This window comes from Caretta caretta, chromosome 12 (genome assembly GCF_965140235.1).
Source record: "Caretta caretta isolate rCarCar2 chromosome 12, rCarCar1.hap1, whole genome shotgun sequence".
NCBI lineage: Eukaryota > Metazoa > Chordata > Testudines > Cheloniidae > Caretta > Caretta caretta.
The window spans coordinates 7,413,069-7,437,345 of NC_134217.1; the positions used below are offsets into that span (position 1 = coordinate 7,413,069).

General features: G+C 56.4%; 1 protein-coding gene across 5 annotated transcripts in view; it reads left to right on the forward strand.

Moving 5' to 3' along the window:
* The first annotated feature begins 3,031 nt into the window (after nucleotides 1-3,031).
* Nucleotides 3,032-24,277, forward strand: part of DOK4 (docking protein 4) — a 41,832-nt gene continuing 20,586 nt past the window's right edge. For 3 of the 5 annotated variants that reach the window (XM_048870853.2, XM_048870855.2, XM_048870856.2), the window contains exon 1: nucleotides 15,302-15,622. In XM_048870853.2, coding sequence (XP_048726810.1) covers nucleotides 15,557-15,622 — 66 coding nt within the window. In that variant the 5' untranslated portion in view covers nucleotides 15,302-15,556. Of the gene's footprint in view, nucleotides 3,133-15,003; nucleotides 15,144-15,301; nucleotides 15,623-24,277 lie in introns of those variants that run through there. The other 2 variants (XM_048870854.2, XM_075118325.1) reach the window with 2 other exon arrangements.

Sequence of the window (24,277 nt, forward strand, 5' to 3'; positions counted from 1 at the left end):
ACTCCTGGGATGGTAGGGAATCGATCTCCCTGGGGGAGTTACAGTGCCAGGACTTTCCCCAGTCTTTGCCCCAGGGGAGTGAGGTGTCAGGGGGGAGCCACCACACGGCTTGGGTCATTTCAGACTTTAGGGTCAAGTTCAATCCTGGTGTAAGAAGGCAGCGCATCGTCCACTGCCAGAAACGTTCTTGTGTCAAAAAAAGAAAAGGAGGACTTGTGGCACCTTAGAGACTAACCAATTTATTTGAGCATGAGCTTTCGTGAGCTTTCGAAAGCTTATGCTCAAATAAATTGGTTAGTCTCTAAGGTGCCACAAGTCCTCCTTTTCTTTTTGCGAATACAGACTAACACGGCTGTTACTCTGGAACCTGTTCTTGTGTCAGTGGTTCTCCACCTATTTACCATTGTGGGCCGTATCCAATACTACCGGTGTGGCCCTGAGGCTGTCTCATGGGCCGCAGGTTGAGAACCACTGCTGTAGATGGAGGTTGACTCTCCTGGAATTTGGACCAGCTGCTGCAGGTTGTTATTTGTATCACAGCTGAGACGTGAAATCCCAAGCAAGTCGCCCTGCGCCAGGCCCTGTACCAACCTAAAGTGAGTGAGAGCCCCTGCCCCAAAGGGCTTCCACTCCTAATGGACAAGTCAGATAAAGGGGAAATGGGCCCAGGCAGGTCAAGTGATTTGCCCGAGGTCAGTCAACATGGCAGTGGCATAGCCAGAAATAAAACCCAGCTGTCCTGCGTCCCAACCCCAGTGCATACCGCACAAGCTCTCACTGAAGCGGCAGCCTGCGGAGGTGCTAATTAAGGCAAAGCTAAAGGGCATTTGACTTCATGGATTAGCTTAACGGGCATTTTACGTTTCCTATGTAAAGTGGTTATTTTGCACAGGCAGCAGCTGTTTCACCAGCAACCCTAAATCAATCGCACACAAAACTAAAGAAAGATCTTTGGCCAATTATACATTTGTTTTACGGAAACACCCCACTATGGTGCGTTATGTATCACTGGCCAGATCCTCAGCTGCTGGAAACCAGCGTAACGCTGCTGAAGTCAAAGGCGTGATGTCGAGTGGTTCGCACTGGCTGAGGATCTGGCCCAGGGTTTAAATAAAACCGATCGAGAGGGTGAAACACAAATGCATCCCTCCTCCCCCTTCTTGTCTCCTTCCCCCTCCCCCCCCCCAACAAAATAATTTCAACCGTCTCATCTCTGAAGTATTTGTACATCCAGTAATTCCCGTGATGCTGTTGGTGTTAAACGTGTATGCAGAAGAAACTGTGTGTTGTTAAACAGAGCCCCCTACAAACTGAGTTTCAGCCTGGAGTTGATTGTTGTATGTGCATTATAGCATCGTAATAAAACAGGGGCCGCATGCTCAGCATGTTTACATCAGCAGAGTGCCACGTGTCAATGGAGCAATTGAGGACCTGGCCCATGGTTGGTAAAGTCAATTTGGACAAAGCCCCAGTGAGAGGAAGGATGTTCCAGTGGTTGCAGCACTAGCCTAGGACTCCAGAAACCCGCAGGCAATTTCCTGCTCTGCCACTGATTTCCTGTGAGGTCTTGGGCAAGTCACTTAGTCTGTGCCTCAGTTTCCCCTCAACTGTAAAATGGAGATAATAGCACTGTCCTACATCAGAGGCGGGTGAGGGTAAATGTATTACATATTAGGAGGGGGCACAGGTAATGGGTGACCTAGAAATACCTGAAATGGATAGACACAACAGTTGCCCTACTGGACCAGACCAAAGCTTCATCTCATGAGCTCTCCTGTGTGACAGGGGCCAATACCTGATGCTGAAGGTATAAACCTACCTGACCACGCAGCTAGGGAGCACTTTCCACCCTAAAGCATGCATGGCAGTTGTTTGAGCTGGTGAATCTCCTTATAGTTGGTGTATCTGCAGCTGCTCTTCTAATTCATGTAAATCTCCCCTCTGGTTTTAAAATGCACTAAATTGAGGTTAATCAGCTCGCCGCTACCCTGTTCTTCCACAGCTCAGTTTAACCAGTGGCTGGTGGAATTATTTGAAATCTGCCTTTTGGTTGAGTATTATGGGATGGGAGAAAGCAGAGGAATTGATACTGCGTCTCACTTACTATGCAGTATAATCATTATAAATAAATAATGACAGGTTTCAGAGTAGCAGCCGTGTTAGTCTGTATTCGCAAAAAGAAAAGGAGGACTTGTGGCCCAATGTTACCTTTCCCCTTTGACCTGAGGATCTCAAAATGCTTAACACTAGCTGCCTAAACCTCACAGCACTGCTTTTACAGATGGGGAAACTGAGGCACAGAGCGGGGAAGGGGGCTTGTGTAAGGTCACCCAGTGAAACAGTTCTTAGGTGCCCACAGATCCTGGGGGTCCAGTGGGAGCTACTCCTGCTCCGTGGGGAAGTCACCCCACAAGGTAAGGAGTGAGGTGAAGAGAACAGACACTTTCCAGGCTAAGGCACTAGACTGGGACTCAGGAGATTAACTGTAAGCTCCTCGGGTGGGGACTGTAGTACAGCACCTAACCCAATGGGGCCCAGATCTCACTTGGGCTCTCTGGGAGCTGCCTGGAATAGAGAGAATAGTTAATGATCTGGGTTCGGTTCCTGGCTCTGATGCAGACTCATTTAATCGCTCCAGGCCTCAGTTTCCCCTCTGTAAAATGGGGAGGGATAACACCCCTTCCTTTCTGTCTAGACGGAGAGCTCGTGGGGGGCACGGGTTGGCTCAGTCTGTATCGTCCTGTACAGGGCCTGGCCCCACAGGGCCCCCACCCTAGAATCCTCCCGAGGAGAGGCAGCTCCCCCAGCAAGGGGGCGGAAAGGGGCGGGGTCAGGCTGGAGCCCACCCTTTGCATGGAGCTGGGGGCGCCCCCGAGCCCGCTGGAGCCGGGGAAGTGTGGGCTGCCCCTCTCCTCGGAGGAATACGGCGGCGGAGGGGCCGGGCTGGGCTGTGCCCGGGACCGAGCGGAGCCCGCGGGGAAGCCGGGGCCAGGGCGCTGCGCTCGGCCCATAGCGCCGCCGCCCCAGCTCCCCGCCCCAGCCCCGGGCGGCGCGGCCCGGCCACGGGCGTCCATGGAGCCGGGGCGCAGCGGGCTCGGGAGACGGGCCGCCGGGAGCGCCGGGGCCGGGCAGGTAGGAGCCGCCGCCGCCGCCGCCGCGCTGGGGGGCACCGAGCCCGCAGGAGCCGGGCGCTCGGGAGTCCCCGGGGGAGCGCCAAGGATGGGACCCGCATCAGGGCACCCCCTGGGGTACCCACCGCCCCTGCCCCTGGGGACCCGCATCAGGGCACCCCCTGGGGTACCCACTGCCCCTGCTATAGGGACCCCCAACAGGGCACCCCCCTGGGGGTACCCACCGCCCCATCCCCTGCTATAGGGGATCCGCATCAGGATGCTCTTTTCCATCCCAGCAGCCGGGTGTAGAGGCCATGGGGCTGTTTCTTTTTAAAGGAGCCCAGAGCTGGAGGAACAGTCCTGAACACCCCTTCTAGTGGCCCCCCGGACCTTTCCCCTCTGTCTAACACCCTGGGCCTGACGAAGTTCTCTCCTCCTTAGGGGTCTGTCGGCTCACACCAGGGGGTTGGCCTGTCTCCTCTTTCTAAAGCAGCCCCAGGAAAGAAACCCCTCTCCCTGGGGAGCTCTGTATTTCACGCCTCGCTAAAGCTTTCCTGGGTTGGAGCAGTCCTTCCACCCCAACTCCAGAGTGGTGGGAAAAGTTCCTCCAGAACGGTGCTCCAGATGGGGGGATTCCTCTGTGACCCCTTGGCGATCCCATCACGGATTGGTTCCTAATTCACTTAGCCCACCGTCCGATTCCCTCCTGTTTTGCTGTGTGTCAGAGAGGATCTTTTCGGGTGCTGAGTTGATTGGGCACCTGCTCATGTGCGGTGCTCAGTGGAGTCCGGCCAGGAGCCTGAATCTCTTCACCTCCCCCTGTCTCAGCAAAGACCAGCCAGCCCAGAGAGGGACCAGGTGAGGAGACTGGCAGTGATGCTCTGTCTCTCCATAGCATCGTCCATCCTAGGCTCTCAAAGCACTTCGGACTCGGGAATGAATTCAGACGCGCAACACCTCTGGGTGGTATTATCCCCATTGTGCAAACAGAGAAACTGAGGCACAGAGAAGTTAGTGATTTGCCCAAGGTCACAACGTGAGGCAGAGCCCGTGAGTGGGCAGGAAGGAATCGGGCAGAAGTTGATCTGTGCTTTTCCTGCAGGCAGTGACGCAGCCGGGGGATGAAGGCGCATTTCCCAGGACCTCTGGGAGCCTGCATTGCAACTTTCCCCATGGCTGCGGACGTGTGAGCTGCGTCCCACCTGGGGTTGTTCCATCTGGCTTGCTTGAGAGATGGGGTCCCACATCACAGAGAGCTGCATGGTCACAGACTGAGCCCCCCCTTTCCCCCCCAGGGCATGCACTTAAGAAACCTGTAACTCCTCTTGTACCGCCCCCCATCACACCCTGATAAGGTCACGTTGCTTTAGGATGTGACTGCAGTGGAGACAATAAGGGTGTGGTCAGCACATAGCTTTCACAAACCCTGCTGAAGGTCCCTGGCTGGTGATAGGACAGAACCCGCGGAGCTTTTACTTTCCTAGGGCAGGAGAAACCCTGATAAGATCAATGTGCTGGGGGTAGGGGGCCCACAGCAGAGACAGCGGGAGCCCTGCCTAGCCATTTCCAAAGGCCTCTGATAAGATAAGATCACCCTGCTGTGAGCTCTTTTCTCTCCCAAGGTTATTTGTTAACCTGCTGGATTCCTTGGCAATAGTGTTTGTTTAGAAAACAATCCACCCAGGAAGAGCCCGGGTACAGGATTCTCTGGGGGCTGGTGAGGAGCCTAGCCCTACTGCAGGGGGCCAGTGTTCGGTCTAGGCCGGGAGCCTGTCTCTGAAGGTGTCAGAACCCTGCAGTGGCCATGACCCGTAGGCTCCTTCCTAAGCTCCATCAGTTAGTGGCTGGAAGGCAGGTGATGGGGAAAGGTCCCACTATCTGCCGTCTGATACCTCTCCAGGGTTAGGATGGTGAAGGGAGTGCTTGCTGCTTCCAACAACAGCCCCTTGTGTCTCTTCCAAGGACACCCCTGTCAGCAGAGGGGGTGTCTCCGGGGGTGACCCACCAGACGGCTGCAGCTGCTGGAATGGAGGCTTTAGAGAGTGCTTGAGATTCTGCCACAGTGTAGGCTGACCCGGACTGGAGGCCTGTAAGAGACTAACCCTGTGAAACATAGAGACAGGAGAGACCCAATATTGTCCAGTTCTCCAGTACAGGATTGTTCTCTGTGGGAGAGTCCTTAGTGCTTTGTGGTGTCTAGCTTTAAAAATCCTCTGTACCAGGGCCACCATCCCTCCCATGGCAGACTGCCGCCTGTGCTCGTTGCAGCCCGCGACCCAGGATTCGTCCTGATGGCCCGGCTGCATTTGCCCTTCCCGCATGGAAGAAGAGAAGTTTTCGATCCCCTGGTCTGACCACGCCCTCTCTCCAGACCACTTCTGGAATTCCAGAGCAGGCAGAATGTTCTGGAAATTCGAGAGCTCCTCGCTGAGCGATTTCCATAGAACCTAGTTAGCTTGATCCCCATTGAATCCAACCGTGTTCAGTGAGGGTTCATAATTCCATCCTCTGAGCCCCAGTCACGCCCCGGGCATCACATTAGATAATTCCCCCTCCTCTTCTCAAACCCTAGGCTTGAGTGGAAGTGTAGGAAGGCTAAGACCCAGAGGCCTGCTGAATGGAGACTTTGTAGGCAAGCAGGAACCGCGTCGTCCTCCTCACAGTCCTGACGCTTTGGTCTCCAAAGGGGTTCTGGCTCTTGGAGGTGTTCCACACGGTGCCCGTCTTTGGTACAGAGAGGCCCAGGGGACTGTTAGCTCACTGTATTGAGCTGTCCATGCAAGGAGTCCAACCAAGCTGAGGTATATGGGCACCGTCGAAATTCTGTGCTCGTTGCCTGTAACAAAACCTGCTGCACATCGGTGAAGTGTGAGCTACACAACCGGAGAATTTGGCTTTGGAGTCATAGAGTTTCAGGCCAGACTGGACAACCAGATCTTCCAGGCTGACCTCCTGTACGTCACAGGCCACCAGCACCCGCACGCCAAACCCAACGACCAGCAAATGAGCCGGCTTTGGGTGGGAGGCCCCTGTTTCCCATGTCCCAGCTGGACAGGCTCTTCTCCTGGTTTGGCGACACCCTGCCTAATCGTTTCGGCAAATTACCCCCAGTTCCCTCTTACTCCATGAACAAGCTGTAGGGGGAAAATACCCCCTTCCCTATACCCCCGCATCAGCAGCACTGTGATGGTGTCCTGTGCAACAAGGGGAAATCACTTGTGTGTCGGGCCGGGGGACAGTGCCTGGGGACTGCTGTACCCTCCCGTTCTGGGTGTTCTCGACATCAGGAGCCGGTTACAAGTCACCCAGGTGTAGAAGACAGGACCAGGGCCCTGCCAGAAGACGTTTACAATCTAAAGCCCGCTCTGGCAGGTGTTGCTCTCACGAGCTCGGACTGGCTGCGTGTGTGCCGTGGGCGTTAAGGTCTTGCTTTTTGGAAGCTACTGGTCTCCACTTGGAGAGGTGCCGCTGCGCGGGTTTTCCCTCTGAGTTGTCGCTCGCGTGCCCCTTCTGCTGTCGTGACTCCAGTTCTGCGCTTGTGTAAGTCTGGGGCCGAACCCTCCCGGCTGCACGCGAGCAGGAGCAGGCCCTAACCGGGAGCTGTGAAATCAAGGGGCTGATGGATTTGCCTGCACGCCGGTATAGGGGGCCCGACAAGTGCTGTGCAAAATTCCCTTACACAGCTCTGCCGGTGCCCCTCAATCCTGCCCTGCAGCCCCCCTGCTATCCCAGCCCTGGGGCCTCCCCCAGGTCTGCCGGTGCCCCTCAATCCTGCCCTGCAGCCCCTCTGCTATCCCAGCCCTGGGGCCTCCCCCAGGTCTGCCGGTGCCCCTCAATCCTGCCCTGCAGCCCCCCTGCTATCCCAGCCCTGGGGCCTCCCCCAGGTCTGCCGGTGCCCCTCAATCCTGCCCTGCAGCCCCCCTGCTATCCCAGCCCCAGGCTTCCCTCCTTTACCCCTGCAGATGCCCCTCAGTTCAGACGGGGCCCCACACAGTGCCATCTGCTCTCGCACAGGTGGATCTCACATGCTGAGCACCTGTCGGGTGGTTTAATGCTTTGCACAAATAGGGAGTGGATGAGATTCAGAAGCTCGGTTTCTCTGAGGCCCCCCAGACCACGGGTTGTGATGAGAGGTGCTCGCCAGCCACACTAGCCCGACCTCTAGAGCTTAGGGGTGCTGTACTCTCCATTTCCCAGCCGATCGTCCCCCCTTTCCCTCAGATACAGCGTCCTCGTGTTCTCTGCCTCCTTCCACCCCATGCTGCTGTCTGCACAGCCCCTCCACACCTGCCTCTCTTCTGGCTGCCCCGAGCTCAGACCGGTCCCCGGCTGCTCCAGCTGCTGCGGCAGTGGGTTAGATAACTCCTTATCTCAGCGCAGCCCTGGCCCAGTGGAGTCGGCCCCCTTGCTCAGCCCCTGCTCTGGCTCCTTGCATCCGGAGCCGAGATTGCGGGTCGGCTTTTCCGGCTCCCCTCCCTTGAGAGCAGCGGCTGCCGGGGATGCTGGGGCTTGCGGGAGAATGAATCCGGACAGGTGGCCTCACTCTGCCTTCCCAGCTCCCCTGCTGTTCTCATGATGACCTGGTTTTGCGGTGGGAAGCTATTCCATGTCTTCCTGTCCAGCGCTGGGAGGGGCAGCTTTTCGGTGTCTCAGCTGTGCTCATTGCTGGGGGGGGGAGGCTTCCTGAGGAGAGGCTGCTGGCCACGTTGTTTATCCCTCTCCTTCGCCTGCTGCTGGATGATGACATGTGCCCCTAGGGAAAGAGAGGGTAGGTCGCATGCAGTGTCAGGGCCAAAATGCAGGGGCCTTGCTGGGCAGAGAAGTCAAGGCCAACTTCTAGCAGGGGAATAGACATGACTAAGGCTGTTTGAATCCTGATCCAGAGCCCGGGAAGGAAATCCAGCTAGCAGGCTCACCTCCGGGCTTTGTCTCCTGCTCCTCTCTGGGTGGAGTGAGAGAGGTTTGTACTGAGCCCCCCCCCCCGCCTGCCTCCTCTAGTCTCCCCTCACCTCCCAATGCAGATGAGCATCTGCCTGGGGTGGGTGGCAGGATTCTGAGGACCTGAGAGCCTGGACCAGCCTCTTCAGTACCCTGCCGTGGGTCAGTGAGAGTGAACACGGATGCACAGTGCTTGGTACGGTAGCACCGTGTCCAGGGAGCTTTCGGTCCGCCCTGTCCATGTGCAGCTGGGCCCAGTGCACGTTTAGGAAGCAACAGACCTGGCCAAGCCGTATCTGTTCTGGGGCTCCTAATTTGTCCCATCGACTCCTTCCCCTGCTATAGATCATTCTGTATTGCACGGCTACCAGCGCTGTGGCCAGATCCAGGTCAAATGTGCTGAGCAATGGGGTTCCCACCCCTTCCCTTTCAGAGTCTGGGGTCCTGTTAGAAAGCCAGGCATGCTGGGAGAGCTGGTTGCAACCCGGAAATGCCCAACGTAGCTAAACCAGATGGGTGTAGAAATACAGCCCAGGGCTGCCGCACGATTTGGTGGTATGGGGCTGCACAGTCCAGATGCTGCTGTTGGTTCACAAGTTGCCAGGCACTGCTGTGTTATAAAGGAGGCCCTGTGGGCCGTTACTGGGCTCCCCGACATGGTAATTGTTATAGGGTGAAGGCCGAGTAGATCGCTTTCCCGGACATAAAGCCTTTTCTCCCTGTTAATTTCACCCTATTAACGCTGCTGCTCAGATCCCCTAATGCTCCTTCCAGCCTCCTTGCTGCAAGAGCAGCCCACAGTTTTAAAGTCCTCACTCCAGTACAGTCAAAACCAGTTTAGGATTCTCGCCTCTGACCTGGTTCCAACCAACTTGGGTGAGTTGGGTCCACATAGCCAGGGGTGGATTAGGGTTTTGTGGGCCCTTGGCCAGAGCAAGTGTGGGCCCCTCCCCACCTCTTCTGCCTGCATCCACCCCCCCGCCCCCCCCGCCCAGGTTCCCACCTTCTGTGCTCCAGCGGGCTTCCCCCATTCCACCTGCCCCCCCAGGGCAAGCCTCCGCTCCCCGTCAGGAATACATTTTTCTGGGGCCCCTGGGCACGGGCCTCGTTGGCCCAATGGCTAATCCGCCACGGCACATGGCAGCTGTGTTTTACAACACAACTGTGTATCTGTTTAGAGCGTGTATCCTCCGCTACCATGCTTCCTCTTTGTAGCCGTGCATCCTGGGAAAATCGGGGCAGCTACCCCACCGCGTCCTAGCAATGGGGAGAATGCCTGGAAGATGTACACACATGGCACCAGCAACATGGGGCAATGGACTGTGGGACGTTCTGCCACAGGGAGGTCTGAGAAGAGGGAGGAATGGCCTGCTCAGATATTCAGGCACCATTACTGTCACGTCATTAGTGTTTGGCTTCCAGAGTTCTCCATGTGAGAGGCAGGCTGCCCTAGCGGATAGAGCGCGGGATCTGGCTTTGGGGGATCTGGGTTCTAGTCTTGTCTCTGCAACTGGCCTGCTGGGTGACCGTGGGCAGGTCATACTATAGCTCTGTGCCTCAGTTTCCCCTTCTGTAAAATGGGGATAATGATACTGACCTATAGAAAAGCTTGATATTGTTATCCCTAGTGTCATTTTGCAGCATAGATATTGTCCTGAACCAATGAACAGGAATCATGTGCCAGCCACCAGCAGTGAAGACAGGTTGTTACCAGCTGTGGTACTGAACTGAGCATGAGCCACGTGGTTTGCAGATCCCCACTGCATCGCTGGCGGGTCACACGCTCTGGTCCCAGATAGGGCCCAGGCTTCTCCCCCTTTGGTCGAGATCAGCTTTGGAATTCTCTTGCCGTGGACCCTGGGATGGAGACACAAAGCTGGGCCGGCAGTGTTTGGCTTCTGAGTAATTCTGTTGGTTTTTATGATGGCTTTGAATTGCGTGAATTATTTAACGTGCAGACTCCGTGACTTGCTGGGAGAGGCTCCGGCTGGGCTGGTGCAGGCAGGGTGGTGTGTGCGGTAGATGGCGGTTGCCTTTAGGAAGAAAGCGAGACACTCCCTGCCTTCTTAGGAGCGTCCGAAGGCCACGGCCTTAGGTAGACTGGCCGCAGGGCTTGATAGCTCAGATACCACGGTGATGGGTATACAATCCTTGAGAGATAAGGTGGGGGAGGTGATATCTTTTATTGGACCAACTTCTGTGGGTGACGGAGACAAGCTTTTGAGCTTACACAGAGCTCTTCTTCAGGACTGGGATATCGTTGCTGTCTCCTGGCTACTTGGGGGCCCACAGGAAATGAGTTGGGTGTCATTGTTCCCTTTGGGCTTTGTGGAGTGTGCGGGGAGCCCGGCACCTCTCGGGGCCGGCCTCTCGGGAATGAACATCGGCACCCCGGCGCTCCGCCATCACGGCTTGTGTCTTTGCTCTCAGCAGCAGCACTGGGCAGAGTGAATGCCCCCGGGGAAGCTGGCACTGCCCGGCGCCTTTCTCGGGCGCGGAGGCCTCTTGTCTCTAGGGCTGTTGGATCTGGTGCCTGTTCACCAGCGCTGGGTGCCCTCAGCAAACTCACCCGGCACTGCGAGTACTTTATGCAGAGCACGCGGTGAAAACCACACGTGGCCTTACGCTGTCAGAGCGTTGTGGCCACAGATTCGCAGACGCTGACTTGGAAGATAATTGCTTACAACTCTCTAAAACATGTAGGGGACGGCATGTTTCATAACAGCAGAACGCCCCTCAGAGGCAGGAAAATGAGCCCTGTTTCCTTGTCTCTGTAGTTTTTTCCCCCCACTTCATCCCAGGTGAGCCCCACGGATTTATTATGGTAGGGTTAGTCGTGAACCGGGAGATGCATGCATTAGTTTGTTGTTGTAGGGGTGCTCTTCCACCGTGAGCTGCATCAGAGGTTTCTGACAGTCAGGTTGGTCGTAGGCTCTGTGTGCTGGTTTGTTATTGTAGGGTTGCACATAAGGACAGAGTGCCACACACTGGTTTGTAGGGATGCTCAGAGGTATGGGCTGCTGCACACCCTCGTTTGTTGCTGTAGGGTTGGTCATAAATGCTGAGCTGCGTTCAGTGGTTTGCTGCTGTTTGCCTGTTCCAGGAAATTGTCGTGGAAGCCTTTGTCTTGGGGATATAGGGCAGCTAGGGAATTACAACAGGTGTAAGGAAAAAAGGGGCAATTGGTGGTATGTTTTCCCCCCTCCCCTCCTTTGTCAGTGCCCCTTTAAAAAACAAACAAAAACCACCCAAGGCTTTTATGTCTTAAATGCAAGAGAAATGTGTTTTGCAGTCAGGATTGTGCTGGGGTAAAACGGAGTCTGTTTCACAAGATAACAAGGCCTCTTGCAACAACAATCCAGGATTGGGCTAAAGAAGGATTCACCCCTTCCTCATCCCAGCCCGCTCCTCTTGCCAAAAGCTGTATAGATTCTGGTCAGATAAGTGTCCAGGTGGTCAGGGGCTTCCCAGAGTTCTCAGAGGCTCTTAACACTGCAGATTTCCTGTTGAGATGCTTCTGAACCACAGAGTTTAGGTCTGGATCTAAATGTCCCTGAAGCCTGAGAGCTTTAGATCCAGCGCGCCGGTGTGGGAATGGGCAGCTGCACACTTCTTGTCTTAAATGGTTTCCTTTATTCGATTAAGGAAAAACAATGCAAAGAAAGAACAAAAGTAAAGTCTCCGTCAGAAAGAACGTGGTGTGTGCCTCCCCACTGGAACAGGCCGCAGCAGCAGCTCTGAGAGCAATATGGCTGCTGCCTCTGCATGTAGGTGAATTTCTTAGAAATGTAAAAGTGCAGGAGGCAGAAAACAGACATCGCCATTTCCAGTGTACGCAGCCCACTGAGCATGCTGCTGAGTATCTGATATTGCCTGCTTGCGGCTGGGTTGGAAAACAGAGAGAGAAAAACCATTCTTATGGGATAACAGCCGTTTCACTTCCGGCCCTAGCCAAAATCAGGTAGCGCAACAGTGGAAAAATGGTTTAAAATGCAAGTTAAGAAGGTTTGGGATGAGTAATTTTGGGCTGGTCCTTATTCTACCCCGGCCAGTTTGCCCATCCCTATGATTGCTGCACAAAATAATGATGTAACACTGAAGGTTTATCTGTGAAACATTTCTACTGTGTTTTCTTAGAGGGCATCTCAAATGCCAGGTGTTCCTGATCAAGCGAGCTGGGTGGCAGTGGCTTGATGAGCTGGGATTTGTTCTCCCGGATCTAAGTTTCCCTTTTTAAAAAGTCTCAAATCCCTCGTGATTGCAAAGAGCTTTCAAAGTGGGACCAGAGTGAGAGTGCTGTAGCGATATCTGCCTTGGGCAGCCTGAACTTTCCCATTCATCTGAATGAGATGATGAGCAGGGGGTTGGACTAGATGACCTCCTGAGGTCCCTTCCAACCCTGATATTCTATGATATGATGAGACGTTGACTCTGAAACCTAACAATGGCTGGTTAACTCTCAGCATTGTTAACTGTTTCGCTGCTGATCGAGGCATGCAGTAAAGGAAACAGTCTCACAAATTATGGAGCGTGCTGTGAGTGGAGTCTAGTTTGAGTGTCCAGGGTGTGGAACTTGGTCTGTAGCTTGGGGGAGTACCACAACATTTGTTTCCAATTCAGTCCCTGACTTTCCCTCTCCCCCAGAGGTAGCATATCAGTGTCAGGCCTCAGAAGAGAGAGAAAAGGCAAAAAACGGGGGAGGCGATGAAAGAAAAGGGAGAGGGCAATGTCGGAGCAGGGAGGGTTGCAATTCAGGGGTGTTAAGGGGCCAGTGAGACAGGCTAGAGGTCTTGAGGGACAACAGAGAGGTGGATGGTTGGACAGGAAGAAGATGTGCAGAGATGGATGGGTGGACAGGTGCTCCAGGTGGAAATCTGCAGAACCGCACTTGAGCTCTTTGCCTTTCCACTCTCATTGCTTGAATGTGCCAAGCAGGCCGTCCCATCTGTTCCTCATTAGGAACGCGAGGCCTCGGAGAGATTAATTTATGCTGTGCTGCTGTCAGCTCTGGCAGAGAGAAACTCGTGGCACAGACGTTGGTGTCCCTGTCCCACCCTCGCCTTGCCAGTCTACCTGGCGCCCAGAACCCTGCCGTGGTGTTAAAAGCTCTGATGATTCATGCCTGATGCCAAGAACTCCTCCCTGGTGCTGTTCTCCCACTCCTGGAAACCAGGATCTGCACCCTTGTGCTGGGAGCCCGATTCTGATTCACTAAAGCAGCTCTGGCGCCAGGAAATCCGCCCAGCTGCTGGTAACTCCACCTTGGCACCAATAACCCAGCCAGCCTGGAGCTAGCAATATGATGTTGGCACCGGTTACGCGCCCCGAGGCCGGTAACGTGATCCTGCTCCGTGCCGTTACGCCACCCCGGCACTAGATATGCATGGCGCAGGGCTCCCCAGCGGAAAGAAGCAGGGCGTGTCTGTGACGCATGGGGAGCTCTGAGCAGCAAACCTCAACGACCGGCGTCCCTCCCTGAAAACAGACCCCCCCCATGCCCCCCGCCCGCAGGGCCACGTTATGATCACTTTACAAACACAAGCAGCCCCTTTGGCTCTGCTGGGGTGTCAGCTGATTGCAGCTTGGCCCCATGTGTGCACGAGATCCCTGAGGGCTGGTAACACAGCAGTGGCCCGTAGCCACCCTGGCACTGGCCTGGCAGCACTGGATAGAAGCGAGCGCCTCTCGGGGGGAGATCCGGGAACTGTGCTGTGCCATCTGTCCGTGTGCTGGCATCTTCCTCCTGTCTCTGGCCATGGGATTCTGGCACTGTCTGCTTTCTCCTGGGGTTGGTAATCCGGTCATGGTGCCAGTCCCTCCATGCTGGCGCCCATAACTCCGCTTCAGGGCAACGAACCGTATGTCGGACGCTCCACTGCACTGTCGGCAATTCTTTTGCATGGGAGTTCCTAGCGCTGACCCTTTGTGGCCATGAAAGACCCCGCAACGCGTTCCCCAAAAGCTGGGGCATTAGCTCCAGCATCCTGGTCCTATTCCAAACAGTGTAATTCTCTTGGGCTCGCGTAAGTCCCCTCCCGCCCCCAGCACCTTCAATGCGGTGTCATTCTGCACTTCCTGTCCTAAACTGTCGTGTGCAGCCTACGGGCCAGGCTACAATACAAAATCATCCGGGTCACTGGACCTGGCTACATCCTGCTTGTGTCCTGACACAATTCCAGTATTGTTGTGCCTTGTCGTGTCGATGGGACCTAAACCCCATTTCTGCTGCAGCCCTCCTGCAGGACAGGGCACTGACGTGGGAGCAGATCTGCTTGGGTTGGTATCTAAGAAATGTCTCTCATTTTAATCCTAAAATGGCCTACATTCCCCGCTCTCAGAGAATTATTTGACAGAAATAAAGATTGAGGCTAAAGGAGGGAAGCCCACGTAGTTTAAGTTTTCTACATACACAGTGTTTAGGTGCTTGTCATTTTGGGTGTTCATCAGGTATGGCTTTCCATACCGGGGCCGTGGCAGGCTGAGAGGCATGCTTAGGTCCCGTCTGTGCTATGTAGTGGAACAGTGTTTCAGACACGACATCGTTGCTCTCGCCATGTAGACGGGCCTTTTCTGTATGCTGTCAGACAGGTTCCACCCCAGCAGTGGCTGCATTTTGATGCATGAAAAGGTATACAAGTGGTGTGCAGGTATATTTTAAAAAAAAAAGATCCGTCAGAGAGGAGCAAGCGACTCACTGTTTTGGGGGCTTGATCCCCTGTTTGTCAGAAGCGTCCAGGCTTGATCGGCTGCTAGGTCACTACGTAACGTGTGCCATCTCTGCCATCACTTTCCTGGCTCCCGGGGTCAGTGGTAGATGGATTGATCTGCGGTACAGTTGGTTTCTTCAGTTGGTTGGAGTGTTTTGGGATTGTTGGAGACGAAAAGGGCTGTAGATCTGTGAGATGATGTCATTATTTAGTAGCTCAAACCTCCTGCTTTGATTTGCCTCTGTAGTGCATTAAAGCTCTGGAGAGCCTTCATCGGCGATGATTTCTCCAGGGCCTGCTGCAGCCCCGGTTACATCCCTGATGTGAAGTCTCATCCCCGCACACCTGACTTGGTTCCCCTCTTGGAGCTGCAGCAGATTCACAGGCATGGAGAAAGTTGTTCCTTGTGCATCTCGAGAAAGAATTGAGGGGTTAACCACTGGACTGTTCCATTTCTCCTCTTCTGTATGATGCACCTTGGTTTTTCCCGAATGGTTCAGCCAGAAAGAGAAAAGTGGGCAGGCCGGGGGGGGGGGGGGGGGAACCAAGGGGAAGATGTCACTATCTCTAATCTATCTGTCATTTTTATTTTACAGCCAGTGCCGGGAAGGAGGAGAGCATGAGGGCTGCTAGAACAATGCTGAGGAGGACCCCGACCCAGACCCCGGGGAGGATCTGAAAACAGGTGAACGCAGAAGGAGGAGCGAGGGGGGGTGGGAAAGACAGACGGAAGGAAAGCGGACGAGGGAAAAGCCTGGAGCTCCTTGGGAGTGGATCCCGGCTGCAGAGGGCTACGCCATGGCTACGAATTTTAACGACATCGTCAAACAGGGCTACGTGAAAATGAAGAGCAGGAAATTAGGGGTAAGTGGGGAGGTGGTCGCGGGGATTGTGATGCATGATTCGTTACCGTTAGCTTTGAAGGTCCTCCCCCCAACCCCGCTTTTGAAACACCAGGGCAGCTGCAAAATGCAGAACGCCCTCCCCCACCCCCCCATCCCTCTTTTGTGTTGAGAGCATCCTCGCTCGAGATCCTGTCTCTGGGTTATGCCCAAGCATCCTTCCCGACCGCAGCTGGCTCTGAGCACCCAGGACTCCTGTGCCGTGCGTAGGGGGCTGTACGCGGCTGCGCTGGCCGCTGTCACTGGTCATTCTGGGGACGGGTAAAGTTGCAGCTGTGGCATTTCCACGGAAAAGTCGGGGAGGAGGGAGGGAGGGGGATTGTCCTTTGAATTCAGCTGCAGCAATCTCCCTTCGAGAGACAAACTCTGCTGAATTGGGATCAGCCCAGGAGACAAGCTGTGCATAGATAATTTTTTTGAGAAAAGCATCTGACCGCATGGGTAATTGATAGGCTAAGGGGAGAGAGGAGAGAAGATGGGTTTGCACTTGTTGCTTTCTGTGTAATTCAGTGGGAATCTGGCACTGTGGTTTCTGCTCGTGCTGTCCGGACAGGGCAGGCTGCGGCCCGGTGCGGGCAGGGGCAGATTTAAAGCCACGAGGCAGGCCTAGCGGCCAAATCCAGCTAGATCCTTACACTCTGTCGCCCCGGGCCCCTTCCATGCCGCTGGCTGCATTTGCGCATGACGTGAGCACTGGCTAGGGAATAGTTAAATCTCCCGTTGGGTCCCTCGCCTGTGCATCACCGGGGAGGTGGGTTGTGCAGCCGGAGGAGTGGGTGGGTGGAAGTCGGGGGGAGGCGTACATGGTGCTGTACTCCTCTGTAGGGGGGTGGGAGCGGGGGCTGGGATGTGTTAGCAGGTCACTGATTTGGGGCCCAAAGCTGGCCGTGCTCCGCTCCCATAGATTGCAATGGGGCCTGGAGGCGATTTCCAAGGATTCGGTCCTTAGTGAGAGAACTGGGGTGGCTGGTCAGGGACTTTGGGCCCCTCTGCTTACGGGAGTCACAGCGGCAGGCAGAGGCTGCCCGAGGGAGGAGCGGGGGTGGCAGGGGCAGCTGCTGGTAGAGGAGGTTCAAGTTCTTGCTCCACCCTGCCCCTCCCCCAAAGAGCAGTTAATTTTTTCACCTGCCAGCCTGTCACGCGAGATGCAGGTGATCCCACGTGACCGGGGCTCCCAAGCTGGTTGGCTTGACCCATATTTTAAGCAGAGTTGGTGGAGAGCCGGTGTGCTTCGCATTTCAATGGAGAGGGCTCTGTACTAGGATCCGTTCTTAAAGGGGCCAAACTGCAATTGCTGAGACAAAGAAACCCCCAGCCTGGCGCGGAAGCGATGCGTGGAGCTGTGGGGCGGCGCACGGGCCTTTCCCCCCCGGCAAGAGGAGGTCAAACCCTGGTTCGTGGCAGGGGCCAATGGGAGATCTCAGTCTGGATGTGAAATAAACCATCACACGGGTTATTTGGCCATGAGTGGCATCTCTGCTTGGGATGGAGTCGAGTCTGGGGCAGCATGGGGGGGCGGGGCAGGATGGACAGACTCTGGTATGGGGGACCAGGGTTGCAATAGCATGGGGCGGGGGGCTGTGGGTCAGGATTGAGGGGCATCAGCAGAGCTGGGTGTTTGGGGCCAAGCACTGGAATGGAAAGGGGAGTGGTGGGTTGGGATTTCGGGGCACTGGCAGGGCTGGAATAGCAGGGCACCCACATCTCCACTCTGGTGGGTGGCAGCTGGGCCTGGCTGAGCTGTTTGAGGGCAGGGGGTGCCCAGCGCCTGGGCTCGGGCCAGCTCCATCAGCACTAAATCACCCCCAGATAATGTCACCCAGCCAACCCGCCTGCAGCTGCCGTCTGTGCACATTCTTCATCCCGGCCCCAGCTGCCCTGGGTCCCGCACATGGGGCACGGGGGCTGTGGGGAGCCTGTCAAGCCTTCTGATGTTCCCCAAGCCTCCACACTGCAGCAAACCCTGGGCCCAGCCATCGGGTGCAGGTTGTTACCCCATCTGTGCTCGTGGCCCCATGCACGATCCGGAGCTCCAGCCCTCCAGCGGGACTGCCTGTGGGTCTTGGCTGGCAGGCAGCAGCCTGTGTCCACAGGAAAGGAGCAGCTTCTGCACCCTGCCGTACGGGGTGAGAGAGGAGTTTAACCTCCCCACGCGCCCTGGCATTTACTGCTGACAAGGCGGCTGGTTGCAACATGGCCTGTGGCAAACCCTCTAAGTCTCCTAGGCCAGTCGCTCACTAAGGACTTGGGGCCGATTTGAACTGGCGACTTAATGGTGAAAGGCCTTGTTTGTCATCCCCAGGGCCCTGCGCCAGCTGGGTCTCCACCGTTCCCTGCTGACCGTTTCTGGGGCCTTGCACCGAGTGGGTGCAGCCCTCTGCCGAGCTACCAGGCCCGAGCCGCCCGGGTGCATGTGGCAGATCTGTGCCTGTACTGGGCGTGGTAAAGTGAGAGAAAAGAGCACACAGCCCAGGTCGGGCTGGGAGGCAGCTCCAGGGGTCGAACCCAGGAATCTGCGGGTTATGGCCCAGTTCACTGTCCGCTTTGAGTATCCGGGGAAGCTGCTCTGGCAGGAATGGATGCTGGACTGCTCACGTGGCCGGCCGAGAATCTACCCCGAACTGCCGGGCCTCCCTCGGGCGTGGCTTAGTGCTTTTGTAGCGCCATTCCCCTGCCCTTCGCCGACATCAGGGATTCGGCCTCGCCTCTGAGATGGGTGTCTCTAGCCCCCTTGTGCAGCTGGGGAGGTGGAGCCCCAGAACTGGGGGGAGGGGGACAGGCCAACATTTTCCCAAAGCGGCTGCTTGAGGCATCCGGGTGGGTCCGAAACCCGTGGCCGCTCCTGGAGCTTTCCCTGCACGCTCGGGCTCTGACAGGGGCCTTGTGTACGCCGGGGGCTGTCGGCAATTCTCTCCCCACTGCTCCAGCGTTTGGTGCAGCTTCAGGGGAGGGAGCCGGGGGGCAGCCGAGATGGCGAGACCCAGCTGCGAGGACGCCGTGCGTCTGAGCAGGGAGGCCAAGCGCGGCTAACGCTGCCCCCGCCTCTGGAGCTGCGCTGCTGGATGGAGGGAGAACGTCTGACTGTCTTCCAGGCCGGTGCAGCCTCAGCCTCCTTCCCGTCGTTCCTGCTCCTGGCGCCCCGTCCCTGTGTGCCAGGCTCCGCTCGCCTCATTCCAAGCCCTCCTTTAAGGGGCACGCCGAGCGTCGGCCAAGTCCTGCCACCGGCATCGGGCGCTGGAGAGAGCGCGGTTCTGAGGGGTAGGCCCGGGGCCAGCCTGGGAGAGGGGGGAGTGTCCCCCAGGCCTGTGCGGCTGGCCGTGCGTGTGGCAGGGATACGTCCCCTGCCCTTGCACTGCCCCTCGTGCTAGGGCTGTTTGGCACGAGTGCTGCCCTCTGTGGGACTGGGCCCAGCCCGGGTGGGGGTGCTGATGGGCAGAGCCGAGCGTCTGTGGCGCTCTCTTAACGCCTGGTGCCTCCTCCTCCTAAGGACACAATGCGGCCCTGGGCCTGCATTACCCGCTGGCTCTCCTGGTGGGCATTATCTGTCCCGTTACATTGTGAGCTCCTCAGGGCAGGGGCTGTCTCTCTTGTGGGGTCGTGCACAGTGCGTAGCCCATTAACGACACTGTGATGTTTTGGGGTTCAACCCAGACCAGCGGGGGGTTCTGTCCTCACCTGCCCTGCAGTTCTGGGGGCCTCTAGAGCTCTGCTGCTCTGGCTCACAGCCCGGATCCCGGCTGCCAGCATGTGGGTCACAGCCTGGCTTCCACTGCCCGGTTACTGTTTGCAGAGTGACTCCAACACCCTGCCCCTGGCCCTAGACTTACCCCAGTCCGCCTGCTTGGGTCATGTCCAGCCCTCTCCTGGGACACTCACAGACGTTGGTAAGTTCGTTGCGTCTTTGCAGAGTCAATACACTGCAGTTCGTTAATGTAACTGGGCTTTGACATACACCCTCAGTCCAATCCCAGCGCTGGGTTGGTTTGGATCAAAAGTAAAACAAGTTTATTTAATCCAACAGAGAGAGGATTAAGTGATGCCAAGTATAAGGAATAAAGGTAGATGGGGGTTACAAGCAAACAGAAGTCTAGCCTAATTTTGGCAATGAATTGATCTTTGACTATTAGCGGTAAATATGCCCAATGGCCTATAATGGGATGTTAGATGGGGTGGGATCTGAGTTACTACAGAGATTCTTTCCTGAGTGTCTGGCTGGTGAGTCTTGCCCACCTGCTCAGGGTTCAGCTGATGGCCATATTTGGGTTCGGGAAGGAATTTTCCTCCAGGGCAGATTGGCAGAGGCCCTGGGGGTTTTTTGCCTTCCTCTGCAGCGTGGGGCACGGGTCACTTGCTGGAGGATTCTCTGCAGCTTGAAGTCTTTAAACCATGAGTTGAGGACTTCAATAGCTCAGACGTAGGTCAGGGGTTTGTTACAGGAGTGGGTGGGTGAGATTCTGTGGCCTGCGTTGTGCAGGAGGTCAGACTAGATGATTATAATGGTCCCTTCTGACCTTAAAATCTATGATTCTAAGTGAAAATACACTTCTAAGACACAACGTAGTTTCAGAAAGAGACCATCTTTGGTGAGCAGGTTTCTCACCTACACTCAGCTCCCCGAGACATCAGCCTCTTTGGGCAAAAGAGCCAACGCTCTGTGATTTCAAGAGCTCTGGCCCGTGGAATCCCCCAAGTGATGGATGCCCCCTTTGTCTTTTTGTGCCCCTTATATCACCCCAAAGTTCATTCTTCAGCCTTCCTGCTGCTCTTCTTTTCTTGTGGACATCCCATCCTCCTGCTGATTTGTATGCAAAGGGACTTCCATTGTTTTGATTCCACACTGCTTAATTGACACTGGAGACAGGTAGACAGCGGCCTCTCCTCCTGTCTGGGAGAGAACCTGTTTCTCCTTTTGTTTGGTCGCAGACTTTAAAGCACAGTGTGTCAGTGAGCATCCAGAAATCCTCCTACAGTGTCAGTGCATTTTACAATGATGTTAATCAGCTGTGTGGCACAGGCTTGTATAAAAGACCTCACTCCATACACTGCTGTAACACAGTAACATAGTGCACAATGAATTGCTTCTCATTTGAGGTTCAGAGCCCCTGTCTTTATAGCTGAGGCTGTCTCCCCTCCTCGCCAGGCTGATGGCTTTCTTCACCTTTTATGTAAATGCACCTTCCTTGTCTCTGGTCACATGTTGCCTACTTTACATCAGAGACACTTTCAAGCAAGTGGAACATGTCCCCTTGTCTGCAACAGGCGTGGTGGGGGCCAAATACATTTTACGGACATCTTTGCAGCATGTATCTCTAAAGGCCTTTGTGGGTTTACCCTACGGACGTCGTGCAAGAATATTAATGATCAGTGAGTTATTAGTTTTCCAACGATCTATGACATGCCGCCCTTGGGGTATATATCACGACCGCAGCGTGTTAGGTGTTGCCCGGCCTGACAAGAGTTGCTGACGCAAAGTAGCCAACCACCAATGGGCCTCTGTCACAGGCACCTGCAGGGCCTTTGTTTTCCGAGTTCTGCCCCTTTAAATTCCTACGTGCGCTGACTGGGAGGCAGCCGTGGCGTGACGCACACACTGTGCTCTCTCCTGTGGAGCCTTCATTTTAGTTTGCTCCTGATGGTTTATTTTTCTGCCTGTTGGATGTGGCAGGACAATGCGGTTGACTCCAGCCAGGGCCAGGGAAAATGACCGGCACGGGACATGTGGGATCCAGTTCCTTGCTCTGTCACCAAATCGGGGCCTTGGTTCCCCGTCTGTAAAATGGGCACATTGATTGGTGTCTGTGAAGCGCTCAGCTACGGCCGGGCTGGGGCCAGCGGTGTCCAGACCTAGACTAGCAGCCCACTCACAGAAGCCTCTGGTATCGCTGTCTTCTCTGGAGCCTCAACGTGAGTGGGCTGTAGCCCATTGCTGACACTGAGCCAGGCCCATCTGCTGCTTAGGGGGGACCACCTGAAAGGAGCTTCTGTTCCTGTCAGGGGTTGGTACTTCTCCAGTTCCCCGGGTGCTGCAGACATCCCCCAGACAGAGGCGTGTGAGGGACACACCCACCTTGGAGGCAAGAAACAATCAGGCCTGGATCCTGTAAGCCGGAGCTTTGTGTGCAGAGGGCTGCGGGACTGGGAGGGCTGGGGGAGCGGGAAGTGCTCGTTCCCTGGACCAGCCCCCTCTGCAAATTGGCTATCGGCGCCTCACTGGCCGTGCGCGTCACGGGCTCTGAAATCTGCATCAGGGGCTAATTCTCCCAGACAGCTCAGTAAAGATGTTTTCTTAGAAGCAGCCGGAGATTCGCCGGAGGCGGACCTGGCTGGGAGGAAGTGCTATGTGCCAAATAGCCGCTGTGCTCTCAGGGGGCTTGTTATATGTCTGCAAAGCTACAGCACTCTGGCTCCCTGCATCTGAGCTGTCCAGAAACCTGGTCATTTCGCACAGGGGTTTCACCCTTCAAATGCAGGGGTTGCTCACCACGCTCCCTCCCACACAGGGTGCAGAGCAAGTCTAGTTATATGAAATCAAACTCGTGAGGAGATGTGGTCACCACAGTCTGGCCTGGGGCACTGCTGGGAGGAAGCTCACTGCAGTCTGGCCTGGCTCTCACTGGGCACTGCTGGGGGGAAGCTCGCCGCAGTCTGGCCTGGCTCCGGCTGGGCACTGCGGTGGGGGGGAAGCTCGCCGCAGTCTGGCCTGGCTCTGGCTGGGCACTATGGAGGGGGAAGCTCGCCGCAGTCTGGCCTGGCTCTGGCTGGGCACTGTGGAGGGGGAAGCTCGCCACAGTCTGGCCTGGCTCTGGCTGGGCACTGTGGAGGGGGAAGCTTGCCGCAGTCTGGCCTGGCTCCAGCTGGGCACTGTGGTGGGGGGGAAGCTCGCCGCAGTCTGGCCTGGCTCCGGCTGGGCTCTGCTGTGGGGGCAAGCTCGCCGCAGTCTGGCCTGGCTCCGGCTGGGCACTGCTGGGGGCGGGAAGCTCGCCACAGTCTGGACTGGCTCCGGCTGGGCACTGCGGTGGGGGGGAAGCTCGCCGCAGTCTGGACTGGCTCCGGCTGGGCACTGCGGTGGGGGGGAAGCTCGCCGCAGTCTGGACTGGCTCCGGCTGGGCACTGCGGTGGGGGGGAAGCTTGCCGCAGTCTGGACTGGCTCTGGCTGGGCACTGCGGTGGGGGAAGCTCGCCGCGGTCTGGCCTGGCTTTGGCCCAGCAGCGGTGCTGAGAGCAGGCAATGGGGCCAGTGTGCAATCTCTGGGATTAGAGGCAATAGCTCAGTGAGCGGACAGACAGACCTCCTGGCTCAGCAGCAGACATCAATGGCAGTAGAGCAGAGAAGGGCCAGTTCTGAGCAGAGAGCGAACTGGTTAATTTCATGCTAATTACAGAGAACAAAGAAGGGGGGCGGGCAGGAAAGGGAAGGTGAATAGCTGGGAGGGATGTGATGCGGAGGGCTGTCAGGGAGAGGAGAAGGCGGGGGTGGGTGGGTGGGAAGGGGGCAGCTCCCCCCAGAATAAAACTGCCTGGAAGGAGGAAGCGGGGGTCGAACTGCTGCAGGGAAAGGACCGGGGTGGGGGGCTTCTGGGGCCTGAGGGGTAAAGCAGCGAAGGGCCTGTGCGTGGCAGAGGGGGCAGGTGTGTGCGAGTGCCCGGGGGAATACGCCAGTCAGGCAGACATGGCCGCTGCTCCGGCTGCCACTAATTAAGTGAGATTGCGCTGCAATTAACGCTGGCAGAGTGACCGGAGGGGCCTTGAGCACCCCAGGGAAGCGGGGGTGGGGGTGGGGGGAGCAGGAGAAGCTGTAAAACCCAGCCAGCCTCTGCTGTCCCCAGATCTAGGTTTCGCCTCAAGGCGAATCCTGGGACTCTGCAGGGATCGGGCAGACGCTGGTGCAGGCGGGGAGGTACCTGCTGCCCATTTATTCTTCCGCCCTCCCCCCGAGAGAGGAGCCAGACCACGTTAGCCCGTCAGTCACCCCCAGTCCCTGGCATCTGGACTAACTGGATTCCTGTTGTAGCCAGGCCCTTCTCTAGCACCTCCTGCCCAGAGTGCTCGACAGACACTAATGAGTTAAATCCCCCCTCCCCGCCAAGTGCTGTTATCTCCCAGGGAAACTGAGGCACGGGCGGGTCAGAGCAGAGCCCACGGCTTGGGCGTTGCTGATTCCTTGGTCCCAGGCTGAGATCGCTGATCACCCCACAACAGTGCAGGCCAGGAAGTGAAGACTTGGGACTGGAATCGCCTCGAAGTGCGCCGTGTCCGGCTGCAGCAGAAAGGTGGAGCAGGCGGCTCTGAGCTGCCGTGGCCGGTTAGAGCCCGGCTTGGCTGCTGTGCGTGGTTCCGCCCGGCGGGAAGCAGGCGAGGGTGCAGCGCGATGGGAAAACAACAATAGCGGGGCGGAGGAATGTCCGTTCCAAGCTGAGACAACAGGCGTTCGTGGGCATGGCGAGGATCTCCCTCCTCCTTGTGCGTCGCAGAGAATGTGTCATAAACCCCGCCAACCTTTGTGGCCCAGGACTCCTGGGTTCTGTTCTCGGCTCCTGGCGTGCGTCTATGCCCCTTGCTGTGGCTCAGTTTCCCCTCTGTGAGCTGAGGCTAATGATGTCTCCTCGCTGGCGTCCCTC